This window comes from Tachysurus vachellii, chromosome 12 (assembly GCF_030014155.1).
Source record: "Tachysurus vachellii isolate PV-2020 chromosome 12, HZAU_Pvac_v1, whole genome shotgun sequence".
Lineage (NCBI taxonomy): Eukaryota > Metazoa > Chordata > Actinopteri > Siluriformes > Bagridae > Tachysurus > Tachysurus vachellii.
Genome location: NC_083471.1, coordinates 14,340,885 through 14,367,905, shown reverse-complemented (window position 1 = coordinate 14,367,905; position 27,021 = coordinate 14,340,885). Strand labels below are relative to the sequence as shown.

Genomic DNA, 27,021 nt, shown 5'->3' with positions numbered 1-27,021 from the left:
TTTACTTATTTGCAGTCAATCAATAGTACAAGTGAGTCATATGACTTTATCTTGCACAACACTGAAAAACCCCATGGCACAGCAAATACACTAGTAGACTTTTATATTTGCTTTCATTGAACCACATTCAAGCAATTTTTTTGGTACAAAACCTTGCAAAACTAAATTATTACTGTCTTATACTGACTATGGACCTTCTAAACATGGTGTAAGACTACAGTAACTAAAATTCTGTGAAACTAGCCACCATCATCATCGTCGTCGTCAACAACAAAAATCTTCTTTTTCTTCTTCTTCTTCTTCTTCTTCTTCTTCTTCTTCTTCTTCTTCTTCTTATTATTATTATTATTATTATTATTATTATTATTATTATTATTATTAGATTATATTGTGGCATGCATATGTTACAGAACCTGCACAGTTACAGCATTTATTTGATTTGACTGAGCCTACATTTTGGTTTCACTGTGTGGTATGTGGTATTTAGATCAAGGTCCATGCACTCACCCCTTAAGCTGCATTTCCAGGTAGTTCTTGCATCACTAGGCACTCTGGTTCATGATTAACTGAAAACAAGCAAAGAAAGTCTAAAAGCAGTAGTGTTTCTCTATGGTTTAGCTTTCACTGCGTGGACCTAAGACAGAACTATGATGGTCCTTTTATTTCTGCTGTATGTTATACATGTGCTGTCAGTGGCTGAAGCTCAGCAGAGAGCGTAAGTGTATACTGTTGTCTATCAGCAAAGAGTTCCACTGCAAAATTCAGTTTAAAACAAGGCAAATAATACTTGTCAGAAATGTCATATAATACTTGTATATTTGTAAATTATCTATAATTTATTATTATTATTATTATTATTATTATTAGTATTATTATTATTAATAATAATATAATAATAATAATAATAATAATAATAATAATAATAATAATAATAATAATAATAATAAATACATTTTGTGTACTAGCTTTATTTTTGAAATTAGGTTACTGTTACCAGTTTCAGATTTTATTACTGCAATGAGATGAATATAATAATAATAATAATAATAATAATAATAATAATAATAATAATAATAATATTTTGTTAGGTATCTCATTACAGCACCCAAAGTTCTGCGAGTGGATGCGTCAGAGACTGTGCTGGTGCACTTGTATGGCTATGTCGAAGAGACCACAGTGAACCTTCACCTTAAAGACAATCTGGCCTCTGAAGGCAGAACTTATGCGTCTCAGACTCTTAAACTCAATGAGAAAAATAATTATCAAGCTGCAGCTACTCTTCGGGTAACAATGATGCACACCATTCATCTGCTTTTAAATGCTGATTACATGAATGCAATATTACTTTAAATAATCTCAGAGGATATTATTATATTAAAAGTGAGCTTGCGTAGAACTGTGAGTCAGTAGCTTCACAAATCTATGATTGTGTGTCACGTAATAAAAACATTAACAGCAGAAACAGACCAAAATGTTCAGAGGAACACAAACACTGACAGAAGAAGCTCTGTAGATCATTCATATGTCATATGTTTATATATAACTTATATTTATATACAATATTGTATTATAACAATTTTATACTTTGTTTATATATAACTTATATTATAACAATATTATACTTTTTTTACTGTAATTTCTACAGTTGAGTACAAGATTGTAGAACATATAGAGTGACACTACATAAACAATCAGTTTCCAGGCATTGGTGTTTTAATTTAGTTTACTCTTTGCCCTCAGATATTCCCAAACATTGCACAAGAGGTCACTGATCTCTACCTGCAGGCCACATCTAGTTCCTTCACCAGGGACCAAAAAATACCAATCATTCGTAACAATGGTTTTCTTTTTATTCAAACTGATAAACCACTATATACACCCGAACAGCAAGGTGAGTGTTGGGAATAGCGTGTGTTATATTTGTAACTCAATGTGAATATGGTTAAATGCATAGAAAGAGATGTGTATGTGCGTATGTGTATTTCTCTCACTGTTATGGCTGTGCAGTTGAGGTGAGAGTGTACTCTTTGAATGAGGAGCTGAGAAAGACTAGCAGACCTGTTTTCCTTACGTTCAAGGTGAGCCTCTTTCTCAACATTCATGTCTGATGTTAGACTAAGCGCACATACCAATATGAACACCTATTATTGTGCTATAGGACCCAGATGGCATCAAAGTGGAAATTATTGAGATGAATGACATCATTGGTGTCAAACCATTGCTTCCACCATTCAAAATACCCTTGAAACCTAAGTATGAATACATTTTGTGGCTTTAGTACATCACTAATCATCAGTCAGTGCCAGTGTTTTGTTCTGAAAGTGTGAACATGTTGCTTATGCAAATAATTCATTCTCAGGTTTGGGATCTGGACAATCGAGGCCGCTTATGCTACAAACTTCACTACAACTGCTGTGGCTAAATTTGAGGTCAAAGAATATGGTACCTATCCATTTCCAGTTTAATGTAACATTCAGATGATTGTGTCAGCTGTGAATCTTGTAGTAAATGGCAGTAAACATCTGTTTCCCAGTATTACCCAGCATTTCAGTCCGCATCCAGCCTGAAGCAAACTACGTCAGCATAGCAAACTTTGAGTCATTCAAACTAAAGATATTTGCCAAGTGAGTTGTATTGGTCTACTGAATCTATTGCTAGCACACCAGACAGTTTACACAAAATGATCTTCCATCACCATGTCATCACAGAAAAAATTTTGCCAAATTGAAATATTGAAAAAGAGCCATTAGCAAATATTTATTCTAATAGTTTTTCTAACAGTTAGGTTTTTGTTTTTCTATTTTTGTTTTTCTATTTTTGTTTTTCTATAGATATGTCAGTGGAAAAATAGTCAGTTCAGCAGATGTGTTTGTGAGGTTTGGATACATCAATAATCATGATGTGGTCATGATACATCAATCATTAAGAGTGTATAAGGTAATGACAGCAAACCTTTCAGCCTATGTTTATGAATAAAAAGTATTTAAAAATAGACAGTGCAACTCCCTGAAGCTTATGACATTATTTGCTATTTCAGATGTATGAGGGTGAAGTGGAAGTTGAGTTAAACATCAAACATGATCTGTCCAAGAAAAATTCCGGGCCTCAAGACCTGTGGGAAATGAACAACCATTTCCTCCGTGTGGCTGTTTTGCTGAAAGAGTCTACAGGTAAGTCTTTGCAATCTGATTTGATGTTTGATTTACTGTTTTGTTGTTACACTGGGCCACAAACCAATCACACACTACCCATGTGCATGCAGGTATTTTCTTAATATATTCATTAAACAATATCACAGGAGAGTGCTGTTAAATAGAATATCAGCATAGCTGTGATTCAGCATGGCTGTATATTATGCAGGCCCATAAATGTTTGGAACATTTTGTGGCTACAAGAGTATATTGGAGCTGATATTTATTGTGTTTCTGGTTAATCAATTCGATTCAATTTTATGTGTCTGGCATTTGTAATAATGGAAGTTGTCTCAAAGCAGCTCTACATAAATATAGAAATTCGGAATAAAAATGACAAAGATTAAATTAAATGAAACTTTCATTTTAATTTAATAGGTTAAATTTACTTTTAACCATAATATCCAAGATTAAGGCAAAAAAAAAAGGAAAAATTCCCTCAAGTCAAGAAGTCAAGAAGCTTTTATTGTCATTTCAATCATATATACCTGATACAGAACACAGTGAAATGAAAAATGTTCCTTTAGGACCCTAGTGCCACATAAGGACACAGAGCTACATAAAAGAACACAGAACTAAAGGTTAAAAAGTAAAAATTAACCTATTTACATAAAGTGCATGTACCTTGCACCTTGTGCAATACAGGAGACATTGCAAACAAAATATACAATAATGCACAAGACAGACAAATAAAATTTTACATAAAAAAAAATCCATGAGATGTTATGAGGAAGAAACCTTGAGAAGAACCAGACTCAAAAGAGAACCCATCCTCATCTGGGTGACACTGGAGGGTGTGATAAAATAAAGTTACTAATAATAAATAATAATAGCTAATGGTTATTGTCCATATACAGTGTGGTACAATCAAATGAGTTTTGAAGCAACTGTCTGAATCTAAGATGATTACATAGACAAATATGCCTGGTCCCTTAAACAGGTTGGTCAAAATATTGCAATGCTGCAATGCTGCATGTTCCTACACCTTTTGCCTATTTTGCATGAAAATTTAATTCAAATTAAGGCTAAAAGTTTGCCGTTTTTAATAAAAGTTACATGTAATGTACAATAAACACCACTTATTTTTTCCTTTTTTAACACTAAAAAATAATTCGCTGACTCAACTTAAAAAAATTAAGGTAACAATTTGCATGCATCTTTTTAAGTAACTTCAACTCAGTCATTATTAAGTAGATATCATGAACCTTTTATAGTTAGACTAACCCAATTTGTTTAGTACAACCAACATGATTTGACTTAACCTCTAAGAGCTTAATTAAGTTGAAACAACTTACTGTAATTTTAATTTCAAAGTTTTGGTGATATTAAGTGGTCAAATTACATAATTTAAGCTATTCTAACTTCTTTATTTTAATTCCATTCTACTTAGATATGTCCATGCAAATTGTTACCTTAAATTTTTTTGAGTATAAGTAACTTATTTCACTTCAGTCAGGAGAAATAACACAGCAATTCCAGTTTTATGATGAAACTAGTTTATTATAAAACCAATGCCAACTTATGTACAAAAAGGTTTTAACAATGCTTTGACAAAAAGATAATTATCAAGGACTAAAGTATTTTTCAAGTAAAGTCAAGTAAAGAATCAAGTATTTTTTTTAGTAACATGGTAGGTACATATCAGAAAAAAATTAAATAAAATAATAATAAATCACAGGGAACGTGAAAAATGAATTTCAACAGACACAATTGGCAAATTATTGGGTCCACCTAGCTGAAACTAAAAGTTTTCTTCCTTTTTTTATATTATTGAAAATGATAAAAATTTTACCTTCATCACATAAACTACAGCCCCCATAAAGTCCCCCCATATGCACAACAAAACATTTACATGAAACATTTCAGGAAGACAACAGTTTATTGTTTAAAGACATTACCTTTGGGCTGGCTTTCAGACCATCCAGCTCAAGAATTATTTTCTGAAACACCTCAAAAGTATTTTTTAGGTCCTTTGTGTAGCTGAGGTTGAGAGCATATATCAGCCCCATTAACAGGGCACAGGCTCTGGATACATCCAGGTCTTGCAGGACTTCCGATCCCTCAATAATAATACTGGCGCTGGCTGGGTCAAAATTTGTGGCACCTCATCATCCTAAGTAGATCAAAATCAATGTCAGTGTTTTCAGTCATATTTAAAAATGAGTAATACAAAGTACAATGTATCTGAGTGTAAGTGTCTGATTTACATACCAAGTGCTCTTTAAAGAGATCTTCCTCCTTTTCTCCAAGATATACTATTAAGGAATGTATAGCAGTCTCTCTCCTCCTTTTCACAGAATCATCCTGTAAAGAAACAGGACATTAATGGAGTTAAGAGTTAAATCTTAGGAGTTACAATTTACTACACATGAAAAATTGCAAACTTAAAGAAATCTGTCAGCTGCCTAACCATCAAACATAATGCAGCAGATTGTATATGAAAGAAAAATAAAAACTTTAATGTTGTAATGGCAAATTTACAAAAAGCTCAAAGTTTACAAGGTCATATGGATCAACTGTGAAAACGTAAGTATCAGAACAGCAGATAAAAATGGCACGCACACACATTGTCATGTTAGGTAGTGTGCTTAAATTAACTATTTAACTTGTTACAGGTGTATGTATGTATGTATGTATGTGTGTGTATGTATGTATGTAGGTATGTATGTACTGTATGTATGTATGTAGGTAGGTATGTATATGTATGTATGTATGTATGTGTGTGTGTATGTATGTATGTATGTATGTATGTATGTATGTATGTATGTATGTATGTATGTGTATATGTATGTATGTATGTATGTGTGTGTGTGTATGTATGTATGTATGTATGTATGTGTATATATATGTATGTATGTATGTACATACTGTATGTATGTATGTAGGTAGGTATGTATATGAATGTGTGTGTGTGTGTGTATGTATGTATATGCATGTATGTGTGTGTATGTATGTATGTACAGTAGGTAGGTATGTATATGTATGTATGTGTGTGTGTGTGTGTGTGTGTGTGTGTGTGTGTGTGTGTGTGTGTGTGTGTATGTATGTATGTATGTAAGTCTTAATCAACCCAGTGTAAACTTTAAATTCGGACGACACTAAACATGTTCGATGTCAATTAACATCATTCAGTTTCCACTGTAAAACAAAACATAAAGTCTATTTTGAACACACTAACTAGCTAAATGTCTATTAACTTTAGAATCGATGAATTAGCTTAGGCAAATGGTCTTTTCAGCTTAATGTGTGACAACAACGATTTACTTAAGTAAAGTTGGCCGCATATTCATTTTTTTCATATTTAGGTTCATATGTATTTTGTCCACCTCGGAGGAAAGCTGATTTTGAGCAAAATGCGGTTGTAGCTGCGTCTCTACATTACTACGATAGAAAAGAGGTGTTATTTGTGTAGTAACAGCGTTTAGCTCAGGAGTTATTGACTCGGGAAACTCCAATCTGCGAATATGCGGCCAACTTTACTTAAGTCAACGAGTTTTTGTGTATACAGTTGGTAGCTGCTGAGATTAAAACAAAGCAAAAATATTAACTTACCAATATAGCCTCGATTCTCCGGCTCCTAGTTGTCCCGCTCTGGCAGCAAAACAAGTCCTTTACTCAGCTTTTAAAGGAGGCTCACTAAATATATAAGTTTCACCAACTTAATATTTTTCTGTTGTTGCTGTACGTGAAGGTAAACGTGTTTGTTCAAAATAGATATATAATTAACTTAAAGACAGTATTCTTTATTTTAATTTTGAAAGACTTATTAAAATTTGTTATCAACTCACCAATACAAGTACATATTACAAACTTAAATTTTCTATGCTGAAAATGTTGTTTATTTTAAGTTTTACAAGCTAACCCCATGAATCATTTTTTAGAGGGAAAGAAACAATGGCAGAAAAGCTTCAGGCTACTTGTATGCACTTGGATACTGCCAGATATAAAATGGTAGATGTGCTTTTTAATTGGAATCATTTTAACACTCATTTACAAGTGTGTGTGTGTGTGTGTGTGTGTGTGTGTGTGTGTGTGTGTGTGTGTGACTGAGTGAGTGTGAGTGTGACTGTGTGTGTGTGTGTGTGTATGTGTGACTGAGTGAGTGTGAGTGTGACTGTGTGTGTGTGTGTGTGCGTGTGCGTGTGTGTGACTGAGTGAGTAAGTGTGAGTGTGTGGGTGTGTTGTGTTCATGCAATTATTTATTTAGCTAATAATCTGGGAGCCAGGATGCATAAAAGCATGCAAAAAAAAATGTTCACATCAAACATCAGAAAGAAGTGTGTTCTCATTGACTTTACTGTGGCATGGTTGTTGGTACGAGATGGGATGATTTCAGTATTTCAAATACTGACTCTCTCTCATTGTTAGGTGGTATCTCCCAGGAAGCAGTAATCTCTCATGTGAAGTTTGTTCATTCTCCTTTCACCCTGAGTCTGATTGCTACTCCTCCTTTCATCAAGCCATCTCTGCCATACCACATCAAAGTATGTTACATCAGATAAGAGATAATTAAATGACTTAAGTAAATGTTGAACACATGAGCTAGATTTGTTGATATTTCACATTGGATATGCTGCAGTTCTTTAGCTTTTTGCACATTTTCTCTTTTTAGGTTTTGGTGAAGGATCCACTGGGTGAATCAGTTGCAGGTGTAGCTGTAAAGGCAAGAGTAACAGTAACTAACAATAATAATCAATTTGAAGAGCTCCACGGACATCAAAATGAACTCAGACAGACATCCAGAAATGATGGCATTGCATATTTTGTTTGCAATATTCCTAATAATGTTGCGAGAGCTGAATTTTCTGTGAGTAAGCATTTGCAATACTACATTGAATAAAGCTTGATGGGATTATTATTAAGCACATCTATAAATAATTCAGATTGCAAAAAGCCCACAGTATTTTACTGCAAAGGTTATTTTTTTAAATGTTTTAATTATTTAACATGAGCTTTAAATGATTTTGTATTTCAGATTGAAACAGATGATCATAATTATCCACCAAAGAGCCAGGCCCAGCTTAAACTCAGCACTTTTGCCTACGAGTCTGTCAATCAGCGCTATCTATATATCAATTTACCTTCACCTACATTTAAGGTAGACGACTATGCCTCTATCAACATCAACTTCCATTATCGTGACTATCTTCCATTGAAGACCTTCAGTTATCAGGTAAAAGAGAATCAAATATTAGATGTCGAGACTTGTTTAGTGAGAAACATAAAGTCAATTGTATTATTCAATTTATTCCTTTATTTTGTTAATAGATACTTTCAAAAGGGAAAGTGGTAAAGTTTTCCACAGAACAGCGGGTAACTGATAACCTCCAGAGCATCAACTTTAAGGTGACTTCTAACATGGTGCCATCTGCTCGCCTGGTGGTCTATTATATCCTTTCTGGAGAGGAGAGAGCTGAATTGGTCGCAGATTCTGTGTGGTTCAACGTCAAGGCCAAATGTGTCAACAATTTAGATGTACAGTAATATTCTATTATATCATTAGCTTTATTTATTTTACGAAGATGATTAATGGACAAAGAACTAGAAGTTATATACACACTGTAGATACCTTGGCAGTGTTATATAAAATTGCTTAAGTCCTGATATTTTCCCTTCTGCTGTAGGTGAACATAGCAGCTCAAGTACAGCTCAAGAACTACAAACCCAAAGACAAGTTAACGTTGTCGGTACGGACTAAGAGTGTGAATGAAAAGTCCCTGGTGGCGCTAGCAGCTGTAGATACGGCTCTGTACAACCTCAGAGCTAACGACAAAAACCCACTAAACAAGGTCAATATGTGCACTTCTATTTATGTTCTTTTGAAAGAAACTGGCTTTGATCATTTACATAGAAATACTTATGAGGGGCATTTGCATGCTTGTTATGGATGATGGATGCTTCATCATGACAGTGGTGCTGATGAAATGTTGTAGTATGTACTTATACTGTGGTCATGTCCTTTTTACAGGTACTGCAGCAATTTGAGCACAGTGACCTTGGCTGTGGAGGAGGAGGAGGCCGAAATAACGCTGATGTCTTCAGCCGTGCTGGACTGACTTTTCTTACAAATGCAAACGTTGAGGCCTTTAATGTAGGTAAATATTAATTTTTAATTCAGGAAACCAGATGGAGATTTAAAACCCTAAACTGTCAGCATCAAGGAAAAACTCCATGCGGCAACAAGAGAACAAACCAATCCAACATGAGAGAAATCAGACTCAAGAGATATCAAACAGTGGGATAGTAAATCATTACACCATACAGGTGTAGAAGAGTAAAGGAACTAAGAATGTTAAAAGGATGTTCAATATGAGTGAAACAGTTTGAGTTATTAGATGGGACAAATAGACAGTATCTAGGTGATGAAGCTAGATGCATCAGGATTAGTAGTCTAATTATGGCCTTTAATGGAATGATCTAATGACCCTCTAATTGTCTGGAGTTTTATTTATCAGTGATTGCATGGAAATTCAGTACATGTACTCATTCATTTATTTTCAGTAAGCATGTTATTCCAGGCTGGCTCAAGGTACAACCTAACCCTAAAACATGGCGATTAAATTAAAACTGAAAGCATACAAAGAAATGAAATGGGTTTTAGATTAAATGTTTCACGGGTTTGTGTCTAATAAATAAGCTGTTCTTATTTTATAGATAAGACCTGCACAGCTGTGGTCAGACCCAAACGCTCCACTCTTTCAGAAACGGAGAAGCAAGAATATGGTCAGCTTGTGTAAATATGTGTGCTCAGTTTGGTTAATCAAAACTAATTATGTTAGATATTTAACTTATTGAATGCTTTCTAAGAATCTAAGAATGGATTTCAATAAAGAAACTTCATTGAGAAATGTGCACAGCTGGAAATAATAAAAAAAAGCAAATTATTTTGAATAAATAGTTTCTTCTTTGCAGCCAATAAATACAACTTTTATAAATCATGCTGCCTGGAGGGATTGCAAACCAGCCTGCTCCTAGATACCTGCCTGAGTGCAAGCCAGAAATTTTCGACTAAACACCGTCAGTGCAAGGCAGCCTTCCAAGAGTGCTGTAAGTTTGCAGAAAAACATCGGACAGAAAATCAGGGTCCAGTCCTTCATCATCGTCAAGGTATACTTTGCTTACTTGGCATAACCTTTAATTTTATGTAAATTTTACAAATTAGGTTAAGCTATAAGATTTGTTGTACAGTTTACAGAAGTAAATGGTATGTCTAGTCTCTAAAATTTAGATGCACCAACCTCCAGTGCTACATTCTGTAAATGAATATCAGCAGCCTGGAGATTCCTGTTTACTAAAATATAACTTTGCTTTATTGCATTCATCAGGACCTAAATTATTCACACCATTGCATGATGTCCAGATAAATCGCTCCAGTCTCTCTCTAAATGAAACATTTGAGGAACATGGTGGGTATTTCTGTTGGCCTCTGTAATATTAGAGCCATTTTATTGAGATATTTTTTTCTCTTTATTGAACTTTGACATAATCTAATCTGTTAGACTTAAGTTTGAATGTGCAATAAGCAAAATTAACATGAGAAAAAATTCAGCCAAGAACAGTTCAGGACTGTAACATGTAATTAAGTTTTTATTATTATAAATTATTAGTGTAAATTATATTATAAATTATCCAATGACTAGACAGAATGTAAAATAAGAATATTATATTTTTATACAAACAATTGTCTTTTTTTATTCTGAAATCAGTTTTCTTGAATTTCTTGAATACATATAGGGATTAATGCTATTGATCTGAGACCTTTGCACTAGCTTTTTATTAGTTAAATTTATATTAGTATTTATATTAGTAATTAATTAGTAATTAATAATATAATACTAGTAACTAATATTATTAGTTAACATATCAACATATTAGTCAACACGTAGTCAACATATTAAACAAGGTATGTGCAATTTATTGCTACACTTGATCTGGAAGGAAGAACTCTTTTCTTTCGAGCTACATAGAGGTGGAAAACAAGGGTTGTGTTTACGCTTCCATAAAAGAATGTGTTTTTTGGCAAGAAACATCAGCTAGCTAACATAAGTTATCATGTGTTTATTATATTATTTTAGCTCAAAACAAAAGATGTCAATATTATAGATTTAATACAGAGAGATTTAATGCCTAAATTCACTTACGGTACACCAGTGAGGGTGATTGATTCTTGTGCAACAAATGCCACAAAAAAGACTTAAATATAGTTCAGAAACTGGGCATTGAAAATCTTGATAGACTTTTCTTTTTAATCACTATGTAGTTTACCATGATAAACACAAACATTTTATTTTCAATATCTGCAGTATTGCTTTTAGTTTTTGACTAATATGGACAGCATCCTCTCCATAATTTCACGTTCCTTCTTCCAATCTCAGCAGTATATTTTTACAATGTTCCCCTATATGTGTCATCACATATAGTTACAGAAACTTCATTACAGTTACACTTTGAAGATGAGAACAATGTGATTTTTAATAGTAATAGCTCCAAGATCAAATTTCCACAATACAAATGTGTCTAGTCTTAATTGAATTTATGAATCTACTGTAACCGTATTTCAGAGATCCAAGGTTTTAGAAAGTATTCACCCCACTTCAATATTTTATTTATTTATTTATTTATTCATTTACTTACTTACTTATTTACTTATTTATTCATTTGAATTAGAGAGTCATGTGAAAAAGAATGTGCAATATAATAGTTTTAATCATGGTTTAAATATCAATTGCGTGGTCTTCAAAAACTACAGTAACAAGCACTCAGGTGGCAACAAAAACACAAAAGCTTTCAATATGTAGTTATCTTCAGAAATCAGTTGGAAAAATATAAATAGACTTTCATTCAAAGAGAAGCCAGGTGTTATTAATAAAATGCACAGTATTAGTTTATTATCAAATACTGTGACTACCACTATTAAAACAAAACACTTTGGTGTTCTGAAGCACTCAGGAGTGTTTACATCATACCAAGAAGAAATTTCATCAACAATGTCCTCAGAGACAGTGTTGCTTCTGCTAATCACTCTGGGAATTATAAGGCCATCTCCAAACAATATGATATAAATGACTTAGAAGGGCTTCTGTATGTATAAGGTCTCAGTGAATTTTGAATTCTTTGTAGATATCTGCAATCAAATTGTGTTGAGACTTAGATTTGGGCAAGAGCACTAAAGCTTTTATATTCCCATGGGTACTATGGGCTCCATCATTGTGAAATGGAAGAGGTTTGGTTGAAGTCTTACTAGAGCTGCCTGTTCAGAAGGCTACAAGAACCTTGTTCATGTGATGAGAACCTAATTAAAGATAAACAAAATAAAAACAAGCAAAAACTGAAGTTTGATTACTTTCCATTATAGAATTCTGCAATGAAAATTTTGACTAGTAAAATTATACCATCCTTTACAGTTAAAAAACATAATTATGGCTGAATTGAAATATCTTACATTAGAATTCTGACAATTCTGTTAATTTCTACTAGTAGTTACTGCATTTTTGCCTATTATTATTAAAAAGTAAAATGACTAGCCATATGATTGCACATTTTGTAAAATTTCCCTTTGCCTTGATCAGGGCTCCCAGTTGACACCCATTTGGCTGATGTCCGGATAAAGCGCAATGATCGCTCACTGACTGAAAAATTTGAGGCAAAAGGTGGGTGGTTATCTGTATAAATCTGTGTAAATGTATATAAATTAATGCGCTTCTGACCCATTAATTGATAAATTTCATAAATGAAAGTCAGCAATAAATAAATAAAGCACTCAGCAGTGGCAGGAATGAAGAGTTTTTTTGAAAGAAAACTACCTACTGTATTTCTCCTCTGCAGCTCAAGAATTCAAACATTATAGCCAATGCTGCCTAGAGGGAGTTGACAGTAGCCCAACTTTGGAGACTTGCTCGGAACGTACCCGGAAATTAAAGACCATTAATGATAACAGACCATGTAAGATAGCATTCCTTAAATGTTGCAACTATGCCGAAAAGCTTCGGGCAGAAAGTGTCGGTGTCAGCCTTGCTCGTTCAGGTATTCTTGGGTTTGTTTGGAACCATTAAAGTTTCTTAATCGTATGAAATATTGTAAATTTAAACTTATATAAACTAATATCGTAAAGATAAGATTTCATGTATCATTTGAGTGCAGAAATAGAATTTCTGTTGGATGTGAAGAGTGAGCAGGTCCGCAGCTACTTCCCAGAGAGCTGGTTGTGGGAAGAATATGAAACTGAGAGGTGGGAACAATACAACATTAACATTATAACAGTAACTTGTGAAATGCTACTTAGATACTTGAATTTTACACTGAATTTTAAAGTTGAATAAAACACGGTTTAGGTCTGGAGTACTTACAGTCACTAAAAGTCTTCCTGATTCACTGACTACATGGGAGGTCAGTGCTGTTGGGGTGTTCAACAATGGTGAGAAAGCAACTCTTTTGTATTAGCACCATCAGGTGGTAAATGAAGGAATACCACTAGCAGCAGAACTGTAATAAATAAGGACATGAGAGACATGAATTTACAATTATCAAAAGAAACACTTTGGCCTTTTTTGTTTTTATTTCTAGTGCTGTGTATTTCATCTTTTGCATCTCAAAACAGGAATATGTGTAGCAGATCCCCTGCAAGTGTCAGTTCAGCAGGTAGTGAGTTTAGATGTACCTCTGCCTTACTCTATGGTGCGTGGGGAGCAGATTGAACTTAAGGGATCAGTGTACAATGAGTGTGATGCAGAAATAACAGTAAGATTTCCATCTCCCTTATCAATCCACTTTTATTTGTGTTTAATGTTTTAAATATTCTTAACCTTCTTTCAATTATAATTGGGTATAGTATTTACGTGGAAATAAGAATTCTGTTAGTTTAAAAAAATATTTTGACTATATTATCATGGCCTACGCTCTCTCTCCCTCTCTCTCTCTCTCTCTCTCTCTCTCTCTCTCTCTCTCTCTCTCAATGATCAGTATAGTGTGACTTTGTCAGCATCAGAGGGTGTGTGTGTTTTTCGCGGAGCTCTTCTGACAGAGGATGGTTACCAACAAATTAACAATGGCGAGATTGAAGGCCATTCGGTGGCACTAGTCCAGTTCTTCATCATGGCATTAGAAGTGGGCAGTCATAAACTCCACTTCACTCTTAAAACCTTGCAGGGAAGTGAGACGGTGGTCAAGACACTCAGAGTAGTGGTAAGAGTGCATGAAATATTTGTCAAGTCAAAAGAAAAAATCTTATTTTAAATAAGTTCCCCACACTCACATGTAGATATGTGATGTGTTTATTTAGATATACACACACCACAATGCAATATTCCTGACAGATGATTTGATTTTTTTTTAATAGCCAGAGGGCATTAGGAGGGAATTATTTGTTGGAAGCAGGATTGATCCAAATGCCATCTATGGTAACAGCTGGAATTTTTCTACATTTTCTCTGGAAAATTGTAACTTGTACATGTTAAGGAATAATTACAAGTTATCTACAATAAAATACTGCTGTTTTCATCAGGCACATCTGTCACACGTATTGAGCTCAGAAACTCTCTTCCCCCAAAGATTGTGCCAAAGTCCAAGGTGGAACGTTTGCTAACAGTAAACGGTGAGAAAAGTCTTTAGCCAATTATGACAAGCTTAGACATTAGTCAAAAGCTTAAAAAAATAAGTCTCACTTTTGTTATCATGCCCATGCTAAAGAAATTCAACTATTCTTCCTTATCTCCATTCAGGTGAGGTGCTGGGAGAGTTGATATCAATCATTACAAACCCAAAAGGGATAATGCAGTTGACTAGCTTGCCCAGAGGTTCTGGAGAGGTGGAGCTAATGGGTCTTCTTCCCATCTTCTATGTGTATGATTATATTGAGCAGTCTGAGCAGTGGGGAAAGATAAGGGAATTTGGAAACAGCATTCTGTTAAAGAGAAAGCTAAAACACGGTAGGTCATATTTTATAGCAGATAATGGTGGACATAAAACCTTCATGTCTCTTGACCTCTTCATAAGGATTTGAGTATGTGAAGGTATAAGGCATTTAGAATATTTAAGCCTTTGGTTATTTGATCATAATATGGCATTCAAGGTCAGATATATTGGTTCAAGAGGCTGAAGTGATTTTTATGACAAAATGGTTGCTTTTATAAGACAGTTGTCCTGTCATACATACAAACAAATGAAAACCTGCACCCACACCAGCCCTTTTTGATTAAGGTTATACACCTCTGTTCTACTGAAAAATTAAAGGAAAACAAACATAAATTGAATTTGGCCTACACAATTCACACAAAAAGCTTCACTGCACCATGACATCGATTCTACAACTCTACAGAACTGTACAGGTGAGATAAACAGCATATATTCCCTCAGGTGGTGTTTTAATGATGGCAGTGAGAGCACTGTCTGAAACATCACTCCAAAATCTCCCATAGGTTTCAAGTGGGCTGAGATCCAGTGACTGTGAAAGCCACAGCATATAATTTACATAACCTTCACATTTATCAAACCATTCAGTGAGCCATCTTGCCCTCTGGATGGGGCAAAGTCATCCTGGAAAGAAACATTTCATCAGAAGATAAAGACTTTCATTCATTTAATTTTATTCAGTTAGAAGAACTTCAATACCACTGTTACAAATCAATACAATACAAATCAATGGCATTGTTTTTTTTTTTGTTTGTTTGTTTGTTTTTTTACTGTCACCCATCTGTATTACACAATATTAATATTGTAAAGGCAAATATCAGAGCTGATTTGTATTTTCTATCAAGATGAATTTAAAAGCATCTTCTGTTTCTCCCAGGTATCACCAGTATTATGTCATTCAAGTCTAAGCAGGAAAACAGTTTTAGTTTTTGGAAGAACAAAGGGCCAAGCACATGGTAAGAAACAAATATGTTAGTTTTATGCATTATCTACAAGAAGTTACCTACTGTAACCCCAATTTCCCATAGCATCATTGTTGATGGCTTTTAATGACAAATCACAAGTAATTTAATTATCATTCTCTTTATTTATTTTTTTTAAATATCCTACAATCTGCTACTACCATGTCCATTATATCAGTGTTTTAATCCAAACTAGACTGACATACATTACACTGCATTAAACACACTGACATTGAATTCATATACAGGCTTACTGCTCTGGTGGTGAAGACTCTAGCTTCTGTGAACAAATATGTCACAGTGGATCATGATCAGCTTTCAGGCACTGTCTACTGGCTGATTTCAAAGTGTCAGAATCCAGATGGCTCCTTTACTGAGATATCCAGCTACAAGCCTATAAAGCTCATGGTACATACATGGTACATACTGCATATGTTTAAACTGGGCTTAAATTTTAAAACATATAGAGGAAGCACAGCTGTCTGTTATGGACAAATAAATACACTGATCAGCTATAACATTAAAATAGCATCAAATTGGTCACATGGTCATGGGCACCCAAGACTTTTAATGTGTGTTAGGAGTGAAGACTGGCCCACCTAAGCCTTTTAATCCCACAGATGAGTTACTGTAGCACAAATTGCTGAAATTAATACTGGCTATGATGGCTATCAGAAGACACTTGCTGACCAATGCCACTGACAAAAGTGCATACAATGGTCACTTGAGCATTCGAACTGGACCACAGAGAGCTTTCTTTTAGATCATATAGATGGTTTTGTGGGGCACGGTGGCTTAGTGGTTAGCACGTTCGCCTCACACCTCCAGGGTTGGGGGTTCGATTCCTGCCTCCGCCTTGTGTGTGTGTGGAGTTTGCATGTTCTCCCCATGCCTCGGGGGTTTCCTCCGGGTACTCCGGCTTCCTCCCTTCCTAGGTTGATTGGCATCTCTGGAAAATTGCCCGTAGTGTGTGATTGCGTGAGTGAACGAGTGTGTGTGCTCTGCGATGGGTTGGCACTCCGTCCAGGGTGTATCCTGCCTTGATGCCCGATGACGCCTGAGATAGGCACAGGCTCCCCGTGACCCGAGGTAGATAAGCGGTAGAAAATGAGTGAGTGAGAGATGGTTTTGTGCATTGCTTCCCTTTCCTGGAGATGAGATGGCAACATCATGCTCTATGGATAACTGGTAAAGGCAGTGAGATGTTCTGCCAGGAAAACCTAAGGTCAGGTAGTCATGCCGCATACTACTTACATAAACACCAAGACAACAGTGTTACCTAATGGCAGTGGTGCCTTTTAGCATTAAAATTTCCTGCCACGCTGCTAAAACTGGAATGTGTGGGAAACATGACAATTTACTCCATGTCTTGATTTAGCCTCCAAATTCCTGAGATCTCCTTTCTACCATAAACCTGTGGGATATTCTAGACAAACAAGTCTGATCCACGAAGGCCCTACCTTATAACTTTTTTGTTATGGTGCTATGGTTGATCGATGTGTGTGCAGTTTTATATATTTTTGATATATGACATTTCAATTAAAATCTTTTGTGTTGGATAAAAATTTGGACACCTGATCACTACACCCATTATGGGACACCCTGAAAGCGCAAAGAGACGCTTGCAGGAATGAGACACAGGTTTCCATTACCCAACAGAACAACATTTTTTGTTCTCTGGAACTAAGTGGTGCAGTCTTGTATCAGCATGACAATGTTGCTGTGCACTAATTTCAGAAGTAAATCTATAATGGGGTTTTCAGAAACATCATATAGAAGTGATGGACAGATGTCCACCAATTTTTTTTTCCATATAGTGTATGAATATAATATTTAAATATGTATATAGTATCTTGTATACATTTGTTGTCTTTTCAAGGGTGCTGGGGCAGATGTCACTGAACAGTCTGTGTATCTCACATCGTTTGTGGTAATAGGGATCAAAAATGCCTTGTCACTTCCCAAGTCCAACTTACAGGTAAGAATGTTTTCATTACTATGCTCTGCTCTAAAAAGAAATGAACACTGTAATATTGTATAATAATCGCAACTCTAAAAAAAGAACATGGCAAGGTTTCATATGAAGCATACAACACTGTAAATATCTTTCTCTTCAGATTTATGAACAGGCTGTGGAGAAGGCAACACACTACTTGACCATACAAGTGACAAACGTTAAAAGTTTATATGTAAGAGCCATAGCAGGATACGCCCTGTCTCTTTCTGACATCAAGAGCCATCATTCTAACATTCTCTATGAAAAGCTTAAGAAAGAGGCACAAATTAAAGGTGAAGTGCAATTGACACAGCTTTTGTAATGTCTCTGTACACCACCACAATGAAATTGAAATGAAGCAATCAAGATGTGATTGACGTGTAGATTTTCAAATTTAATTTAAGTGTGTATGGACCTTGACTGAAACACAGAGACAGGAGGCAGCTTAACTAAACCAGTGAAGTTTATTAATGCAAAGTAAAAAGAACAAGGAGAAGAAAAAGCCCCGAAGGAAGCAGCATATTATAGCATGAGGAGCATGGTGGTAACAGCGCTGACACATCTTCAACTTCAGTGACAGCATGGGGCAGACTGAATGTAGTCATCTGATCAGCCAATAATCTGGTAGAAGTGCAAGGCATAAAACCATATAGAATCACACCAATACCTTACCTCCCCAGGCAGTCTGCTCCCAATTTCTCTCTCTGTGTGTCTGAGTGAGGGTGTGTGGAGGTTTTCTACTGCTCTGATTGGCTGCTGCATGGTGTGCCTTGTAGCTCAGCCCAGACACTTCTCACTGTCCAGTCTGGCAGGGTGTTAAAATAGTGCTGTTGGGTGAGTAGCGTCTGTTCCATCACAAAGTGGAATTAAAATGTTACATTAATTGGAATGTAAGTATGGAATTATAGCCATATTTTACGTACTCCCTCCATTTTCACAGGCCCAAACTACTGTGACAATTAACTGATGAGCAGTTTCATGTGATCTGTTTCCATGTTATTTCATGACAAACGAAGGAGATACAAGGTCTGGTGTTGATTCTGTGTTTAAATTGCATTTGGTAACTGTTCGTGGTAACTCTCAATATTCGATCCAGGGGTACAGTACCTATTCAAGTGGCCGAGATCATTAGGCTGAAAAACAAAATAGCAGACCTATCAGAAAGATCAGAGAAATTTAAGAAGTAGCCAAATAAACAATCTGGCATACTCTTAAATAAAAGGAATGTCATCAACACCGAAACACCTGGAAGACCTCAGAAGGCAACTAAAATAAAATGTCTTTTCTTGTTGAAGAAAAACCTCTTTAAAACATCTAGCCTGGTCAAGAACACTTTCAATGAGGAAGGCGTATAATTGTTAAAATCTACAATCTACAAAAGAGTAATTCATGAATGTGATACAGAGGGTTCACCTCAAGATCAGTCTTAATTGTTACAGGGAAATGTTAAGGCATAGAAGTACAATGTTCCTAAATGGCTGACTCATTCCAAATGACCTCAATCCAAATGAGCAGCCATTTCATTTACTGAGTACAAACCTGAAGACAGAATAATCACAAACAAGCAGCAATAGAAGGCGGCTGAAGTAAAAACCAGGGAAAGCATCTCAAGGGAGGAAACTAAGCATTTGGTGATGTCCAAGTGTTCCAGACCATAGGCAGACGTTGAATGCAAAGAATTTGGTTTTCTCCAAATGTTAAAAATAAACCTCATATTTTAACTTATAATAAAGGTTATTGGTACAATTACTTTTGAGACTCTGAAAATGGACAGATTACGTAATAAAATAATGGCTGTAATTTGTAAATGGTTATATTTTGCTCGCACTAAAATATTTTTCATTAAGCATCTTGAATTAAACCTGAACATCTACACTTCAATACATACATACATTACATACATACATACATACATACATACATACATACATACTGATGGACAAACTGATCAGCCATAACAATAAAACCACCTCCTAATATTGTGTAGATCCCTCTTGTGCCAGTAAAACAGCTCTCAACCATCAATAGCACTCTAAATGTTGTGCTGTGGTATCTGGGACCAATATGTTGGCAGCAGATCCTTCAAGTCCTGTAACTTGAGAGATTAGGCCTTCATGGATCGGCATTGTTTGTCTAGCACTTCCAACAAAGGCTTGATGGGATTGAAATCTGGGACCTTTGGAGGTCAAGTCAACACCTTGAAGTCTTTGTTATGTTCCTCAAAAACACTTTTTGCAGTGTGGCAGGGCACCTTATCCTGCAGAAAGAGACAAAGAGACTAACTTTAGGGAATACAATTATCATGAAGTTGTACTTGGTCTGCAACACTGTTTAGGTAGGTGGTATATGTCACATACTACATCAAATATCCCCATGAATTCCCTGGACAAAAGGTTTCTTAGCAACGTACCACACTGCCTCCACCTGTTGCCTTCTTCCCATAGTGGCAATTTTTTCCCCAGGTATGTGACATACATGCATGCATTGTTTGAAGAACATGACAAAGAGTTGACTTGGCCTTTAAATTTCCCAGATGTCAATCCGATCAAGCTTCTCTGTGCTGGACAGAAAAATCTGATCCATGGAGGCTTCAGGTTGAATTTGTAGGACTTGTGGAGTCTATGAGAGGTCAGAGCTGTTTTGATGCAGGGACCTATAATAATATTAGGCAGATGGTTATAATATTATGGCTGATCGATGTGTCTGTGTGTGTCTGTATGTATGTGTGTATATACTGTATACATATTTAGGAAACCCGGTAACAGTCAGGTTTTGGGAGGAGAACAAGGCCCCTCAAGACCCACTAAATCCAAACAGGGCATCTGCAGAGTCAGTGGAAACCACTGTCTATATGCTGCTCAACACTTTATTCAGAGGAGACACAGCATATGCCAAGCCAATCATCCAATGGCTCACTGATGATCAACGTTATGGAGGAGGTTTCCATTCGACTCAGGTACGCAGCCACTGTATAAAAAAGGAATTACGCAATGCAAAAAAATTAAATATGACATGGAAAATTCTTAAATGGCTAAAAATAAATGAAAGCAAGCAAATAGCAGTAAACATTGTGTAAATAAGACATTTTGCTTAATTGAGGTTATATAATGCATAACATAAAATGTAAGGAAATCAAGGCTCATTTACAGCCCTTTCATAAACAAACACATGAACAATGTGCTAAAAATGCTCTAATACATCTTAACGATCTCATTTCTCTGATAACCAGGACACTGTTCTAACATTGGAAGCCTTGACCAAGTACAGTATAATAGTTCGTAGAGCTGCTTTACAAATGGAGGTTGATGTGTCATACCGAAAGAAGGGCAGTATCAGCCGTGTAATTCTGACCCAGAGTAACCCTGTGGGTAAACCCATTGAGGTATGATTCCTCCAGATTATTATACATTTTCCTGTTCTGAAAATCTGTAGAACATTTCTGTTCTAAAGTGTATGTATTCATAATGAATAACTTTTTGACCTGTTGTTTGAAAAGCTTGAACATGCTGATGATGTCATACTGAAAACTGGATACAGCACAGGCGTGTCATTTGCTAATGTAAGTGCCATTCTTTAATAGGCACAGTGATGTCCTTCAGGTGACATATTTTGATATTTCTGAAAATCACATTTTGTTGTTTATTTTTGGTGAGTACATGGGCATAATAAGTTTTTCATTTTTTCTTATTTATTTTTCCATTTTCCTTCTTTTTTATTTAATCCTTGGCTGGTGGACTGGCTTTAATACAGTTGTGCCCTAGAGTTTGCATACCCTGAAATAAATTCTTAACATTGCCATTTATTTGGAAAATATGACATATATGATATGATGATGCAAATATGATAATGCAAAAGATTTTTTCTTATCTAAGGATAGTGTCACGTGAAGTTATTAATTATCACATAGTTGTTTGACTCCTTTTTAAAACCTAATGATAACTGAAAACACCTAAACAACCCTGATCAAAAGTTTGCACATTCTTGTGCAATGTTTTTTTTTGTTTGTTTTAATGTTTTGTTTGATATTACATATTAACTTGAGTCCTATGAGAAATAAATTTTTTTTGTCTTCTCACATAAAAAAAGGTACACATTGCAAATTCTCCCTAGGTATGCGAACTTTTGAGCACAACTGTAAGTTCAAAAAAATCTAATGATATACTATATTGCTAATAAAGTCCTGATTATCCTCTTGAGGATCAAAGTGTGTGTGTGTGTGTGTGTGTGTGTGTGTGTGTGTGTGTGTGTGTGTGTGTCTTTTCATTAAAACCATAAACAACAGTTCATTAGCTTATGATTTTCATTCATTTTCTTTCACAGTTGAGAACAGTGTATTATGAAATGACAGATAGCAACAATAATTGCAACTTCGACATATCAATAGATGTTCATCCCCGCAACCCAAATTCACGAGGTATGCTGATGTGATAAAATTAAATTGCATTTCTCTGTAGAAATGAATACCATTTAATGTAAGGATGACCTTCTATGTCACCAGATCCTATTGTTCATTCACCGAGGATAGTTGCCTGTGCCAAGTGAGTACACAAGAATAGCACATTCTGTGGTCATTTTAATAGCTATATTAAGGTTTTGTTTGCGGCCATTTTAATAGGAATAATCAAAATTTTCTAAGCATGCAGGGCACCCTAAATGACATCTGCATACTTCCAAATATAAAAGTCTGAACATGCAAAAGCCTGCTTAATGGTGGCAGCCATGATCTCATCAGCACCTGAGGCCAAAACATATTTCTACAAAATGAACAAGTGTGTATTATTATGGTCCCTGGTGCTTCTGGAACCCTAAGCAACTGTGTCATAGGGCTGCCATGTTTACAGAGTATTCTTAATGCTTTATAGCAAATGGCATTATTTCAGTCCATCTAGAAAAATTAAGAATGTTGCTTAAAACAATGTGTTTTTTTTTAATATTTCACCAAATGTCCCAGTAACATTTATTTCACAGATATAAGCCACGTAAAAATGAGGTTGAGAATGAGGCAGGTCACACAGTAATGGAAATTAATCTGCCCACTGGTGTGAGCCCAGTCCAAGAGGACCTTAAAAGGGTAAGATTCTTTCATGATTTTTTTTTAGTGCTACCGAACTCCAGAATTTGAAGAAAAGTTTGACTGTTCATTTTTGCTACACAAATTGCAGTTTAGGGATGGACTTGAGAGTCGTATTTCTGACTATGAAATAACAGACAACCAAGTGATTCTCCAGATAGATTCTGTGAGTATACATTCTCACCATCTTTGAATGATCGCTAACAAACTAGTTTTACTATATTCATATTACTACTACTTTTAATAATAATAATAATAATAATAATAATAATAATATTATTATTATTATTATTATTATTATTATTATTATATACATCTGTTTGATTTTGAATAATATATATTGTATGATTTATAGGTACCCTCAGAGGAGTTTTACTGTTTGGGTTTCCGTATTCAGGAGGTGTTTAGAACTGGCATGAACAGTGCCTCTGTGTTCAAAGTGTATGAGTATCATGATCCAGGTAAAGTGTATCTCTAAATGGGGTCTGTGGTCCATTCATCTGGACTCATTCATTATAGAATCATTAACTTTTTTTGAAATATGTACTGAATAATAATGATAAATATTTCAAACTTGTTTCTCCAGAAAGCCAGTGTACAAAGTTCTACTACAGTCAGAGCCGCAGGCTTCTTCGTCTTTGTGACGGAGACCAGTGTCAGTGCATGGCAGGTAAATCTCACACACTTTCATACTCACTCTTGTAATTAGAACAGTTTGTGTGACTATTGTTGTTTTAGAGAAAGCAAAGTCCAACACAAAATGATGAACAAAATGCTAGCACTGATACACTCTATTTTAAGTTATGAATTATAAAGTTCTATTTAAAACAAAAAAGGTCTATCTGCATTGATATTATCTTTTGCGCCTCCTGTTTCACAGCTGAATGCTGCAAACTCAAGGCCAACATTGACCCAACCATTACAGTTGAAGAAAAAATACATGACTTGTGCAAAGGCAACATCAAATATGGTATGGCAATATGGCAACATAATATGTTGAAAATATGGAACCAGTTTATAATATACAGGAGTAATGAAATCAATAAGAATCAGAATCAGAATGCATTATTAATCCCCAGTCAGAAACTGTGACTGGGGAATTTGGTTGACTGCTTATCAAAGCTATTCTCTTTCTCCCAGCTTTAAAAGTTAAAATAACATCATCTGAAGCAGAAGGCGAGTTTCTGTCATACAATGCAAATGTGGAAGCAGTCATTGAAAAAGGCGAGTACACATGTTTTGGGCTTATCTTCTTAGATATTACATTTCCATGTAACCTTCTAATTTCTTCACCCCAGGGTCCTTAGACCTTACAAGGTCAAATACACACGAGGTCAGCTTTGTAAAAAAGGCAACATGCACCTCAACAAATTTGGAAATTGGCAAGCAATACCTGATTATGGGTGCAGAAATCATGCAGCTTAGAGTAAAGCGTAGTTACAAGTAGGTGTTTGTCTTTGCACCATTTTTTCCTACTTAAAAAGGAAAGGGAAACATGACTTCTGACAATTTCCATGAATATGTTTAAAGAATAATTGAGTTATGTTTGTTCTTCTATAATCAGGTACAAGTTTCCATTGGATTCCCAAGCTTTGGTTGAGTGGTGGCCATCGGATTCTGACTGCCAAAATAGCTCTTGCAAACAATATACAGATGTTTTAAGTAACTTTGAATTTGATTATCTTAGTAACGGCTGTGCTTAGGGTGGCTGCACATTTATATCATCTGTATTTTCATCCATTTTGGAATATTTTGGCATTTTTTAAAGACATGTATACTTGCTTTTACAATATTTCATAACAGTTCCTGTTTTGGACAGGCTGTAGAAATGATATTACATATAATTTACACATAATTTACACAATATAAAATGATCCACACAGCCATGAGAACAACATTACTATCAAACATCATCAGGCCATATTTTGTGAAGCCTGAAAACATGTTTTAACATTTCATTTCACAATTTAAATCCAATATTGATTAATTAGCTAATTTAAGCTCAATAAAGATAATTCCACAGAACATGACAGAAAATATTGCATTTTCTCATTTGGCCTTTGACATTAATAAAGATTTTCAAGTGTTACAGCAGATACCCTCTTGCTGAATGTCAAACAAAATCAGGTGTATATAATTCCTACTACTGACATCTATTTTTGCCATTATACTATATCTCTATTGCTCAATTCTGATTATTCAGATTAGTGTGTGTTCCAAAGCTTTTATAGTAACAGATAACTGCACAGCCTACATAATCTAAGCCTAATAATTATTATTAAAAAAAACGTATAAAGGTTGACATAAAATTTTTAAGAAGGTTTTGTTATTTGCCATTTGTCAAATGTCCTCACAGGAGTGGGAGCTTTTGTGCTTATTTGTGCAGTAGGATGACAAGATGAAAATACTTATGTTATCCAAACATTTACCATCAGTGGTCATTTTAATAGGAACACCTGTATATCTGCTCACTTATGTATTTATCTAATCAGCCAGTGGAAGTGCAATGCATAAAATCATGCAGTTATAGATCAAGAATTCATTATCACATCAAACATCAGAATGGGGAAAAAGTGTGATCTCTGTGACTTGTTTTCTTTATTTAACCAGGTGAGTCAATTGAGAACCAGTTCTCATTTACAATGACGACCTGACAAAGAGGCAACAAAAAAAACAAAAAAAACAAATACAATACACAAACACAGCTATAAACAATGACATGTAAAAACACACAAAAAACTAAAAACAAGTACAGTGATCGTGAGTTAGTGACTGAATTGAATATTTAAAGGAAGAAAGCGATATAAACTAAGGGGGTTAGTAACTCTCTTAACTAAGCTTAAGAGATCAGTTTTCTGCTGCATGTGATTGGAATCACCTGCAGCAGAAAACTGAAAAGAGCATCGACCAAAGGACGTACGGACTTTAGGAATGCAGAAATTAAAGAATCGGCTAGAGTGCAGATTACGACTTGTATTATTAACATTAAGAAGGGACTGTAAATACGAGGGAGTTTTACCGATAAGGGTTTTATAAATGAACAGAAACCAATGAGTTTGTCTGCGAGAATTAAGAGAAGACCAATTCAATAAAGAGTACAGGAGGCAATGGTGAGTGTTAAATGAAGCTCCAGTCACAAAGCGGACTGCAGCGTGATAAATAACATCCAGTTTATGAAGGAGAGTTTAACGGTTGTTGAACGGTTGTTGGTATCATATGGGTTTGAGTTTTAGGAATTTGCCCAAGTGGGGAGAGATCAGGAATGTTTTCTTCTATACGTGCTTGGAGAAAGTCTTGACACAGACACACAACATTGAATCTTAATCTGTCTACTTAAACAGGCCACTTAAATATAGACATTCTCACACAAGGTTAAAGGAAATGGGATAATGGGGATGGAAGAAAGCCCCAATCTCATGGAAACAAGAACTCCACATTTAGCAGCAAACACATATAATATTAATCTGAGTATTTAAGCAACTGTGGATCTACTGACATTTTCCCAAAACGGATGCTAGAACATCTTGTTGATGACAGTGATCAGAGGAAAATGACTAGACTGGTCTGACGTTACAGAAAGGATATACTAACTAAAAAAAAAAAACACTATGCAACCATGGTGAGAAGAAGGTTTCTCAGAATGCACATAAACCACTCCTATCAACCAAGAAAAAGAATCAGATGCAATCATAATCATCAATCAGATGCAAACAGAGAGGCCACATCAACACCCCTAACAGTCTTCAACTGTCCGATTTAGGTGAGTCTGTGCCTCAGTTTCTTATTCTTGTCTGACAGGAGTGGAACCCAATGCTCTTCTGCTGTTGTAGCTCATCCTCCTCAAGCTTCAATATTTTGTACATGCTGAAATGCTTTTCTTTATATTTATAGGAA

General features: G+C 35.2%; 1 protein-coding gene across 1 annotated transcript; it reads left to right on the top strand.

The window, feature by feature from the left end:
• Nucleotides 1-558: 558 nt before the first annotated feature.
• Nucleotides 559-25,223, top strand: c5 (complement component 5). Its single transcript, XM_060883314.1, has 44 exons — nt 559-715; nt 1,089-1,284; nt 1,741-1,891; nt 2,008-2,078; nt 2,159-2,253; nt 2,360-2,442; nt 2,534-2,624; nt 2,832-2,937; nt 3,038-3,170; nt 7,560-7,675; nt 7,804-7,998; nt 8,167-8,364; nt 8,460-8,666; nt 8,816-8,980; nt 9,160-9,286; nt 9,846-9,914; nt 10,104-10,298; nt 10,517-10,597; nt 12,761-12,841; nt 13,017-13,214; nt 13,332-13,419; nt 13,523-13,605; nt 13,789-13,928; nt 14,151-14,372; nt 14,527-14,587; nt 14,692-14,781; nt 14,909-15,115; nt 15,976-16,054; nt 16,309-16,468; nt 17,940-18,038; nt 18,178-18,349; nt 20,807-21,012; nt 21,286-21,438; nt 21,553-21,615; nt 22,377-22,470; nt 22,555-22,594; nt 23,025-23,127; nt 23,219-23,293; nt 23,483-23,588; nt 23,714-23,797; nt 24,008-24,097; nt 24,268-24,351; nt 24,426-24,570; nt 24,692-25,223. The coding sequence occupies exons 1-44, from the start codon at nt 648-650 to the stop codon at nt 24,828-24,830; spliced, it is 5,409 nt and encodes a 1,802-aa protein (XP_060739297.1). The 5' UTR covers nt 559-647; the 3' UTR covers nt 24,831-25,223.
• The last annotated feature ends 1,798 nt before the right edge of the window (nt 25,224-27,021 follow it).

Bases quoted from the DNA above. Each gene is read 5' to 3' on its own strand.
- c5 (XM_060883314.1), top strand. From the start codon at position 648: ATGATGGTCCTTTTATTTCTGCTGTATGTTATACATGTGCTGTCAGTG. The intron at 13,606-13,788 runs GTGAGAAAGCAA...ATCTCAAAACAG, and splicing joins TGTTGGGGTGTTCAACAATG to GAATATGTGTAGCAGATCCC. The intron at 22,471-22,554 runs GTATGCTGATGT...CTATGTCACCAG, and splicing joins CCGCAACCCAAATTCACGAG to ATCCTATTGTTCATTCACCG.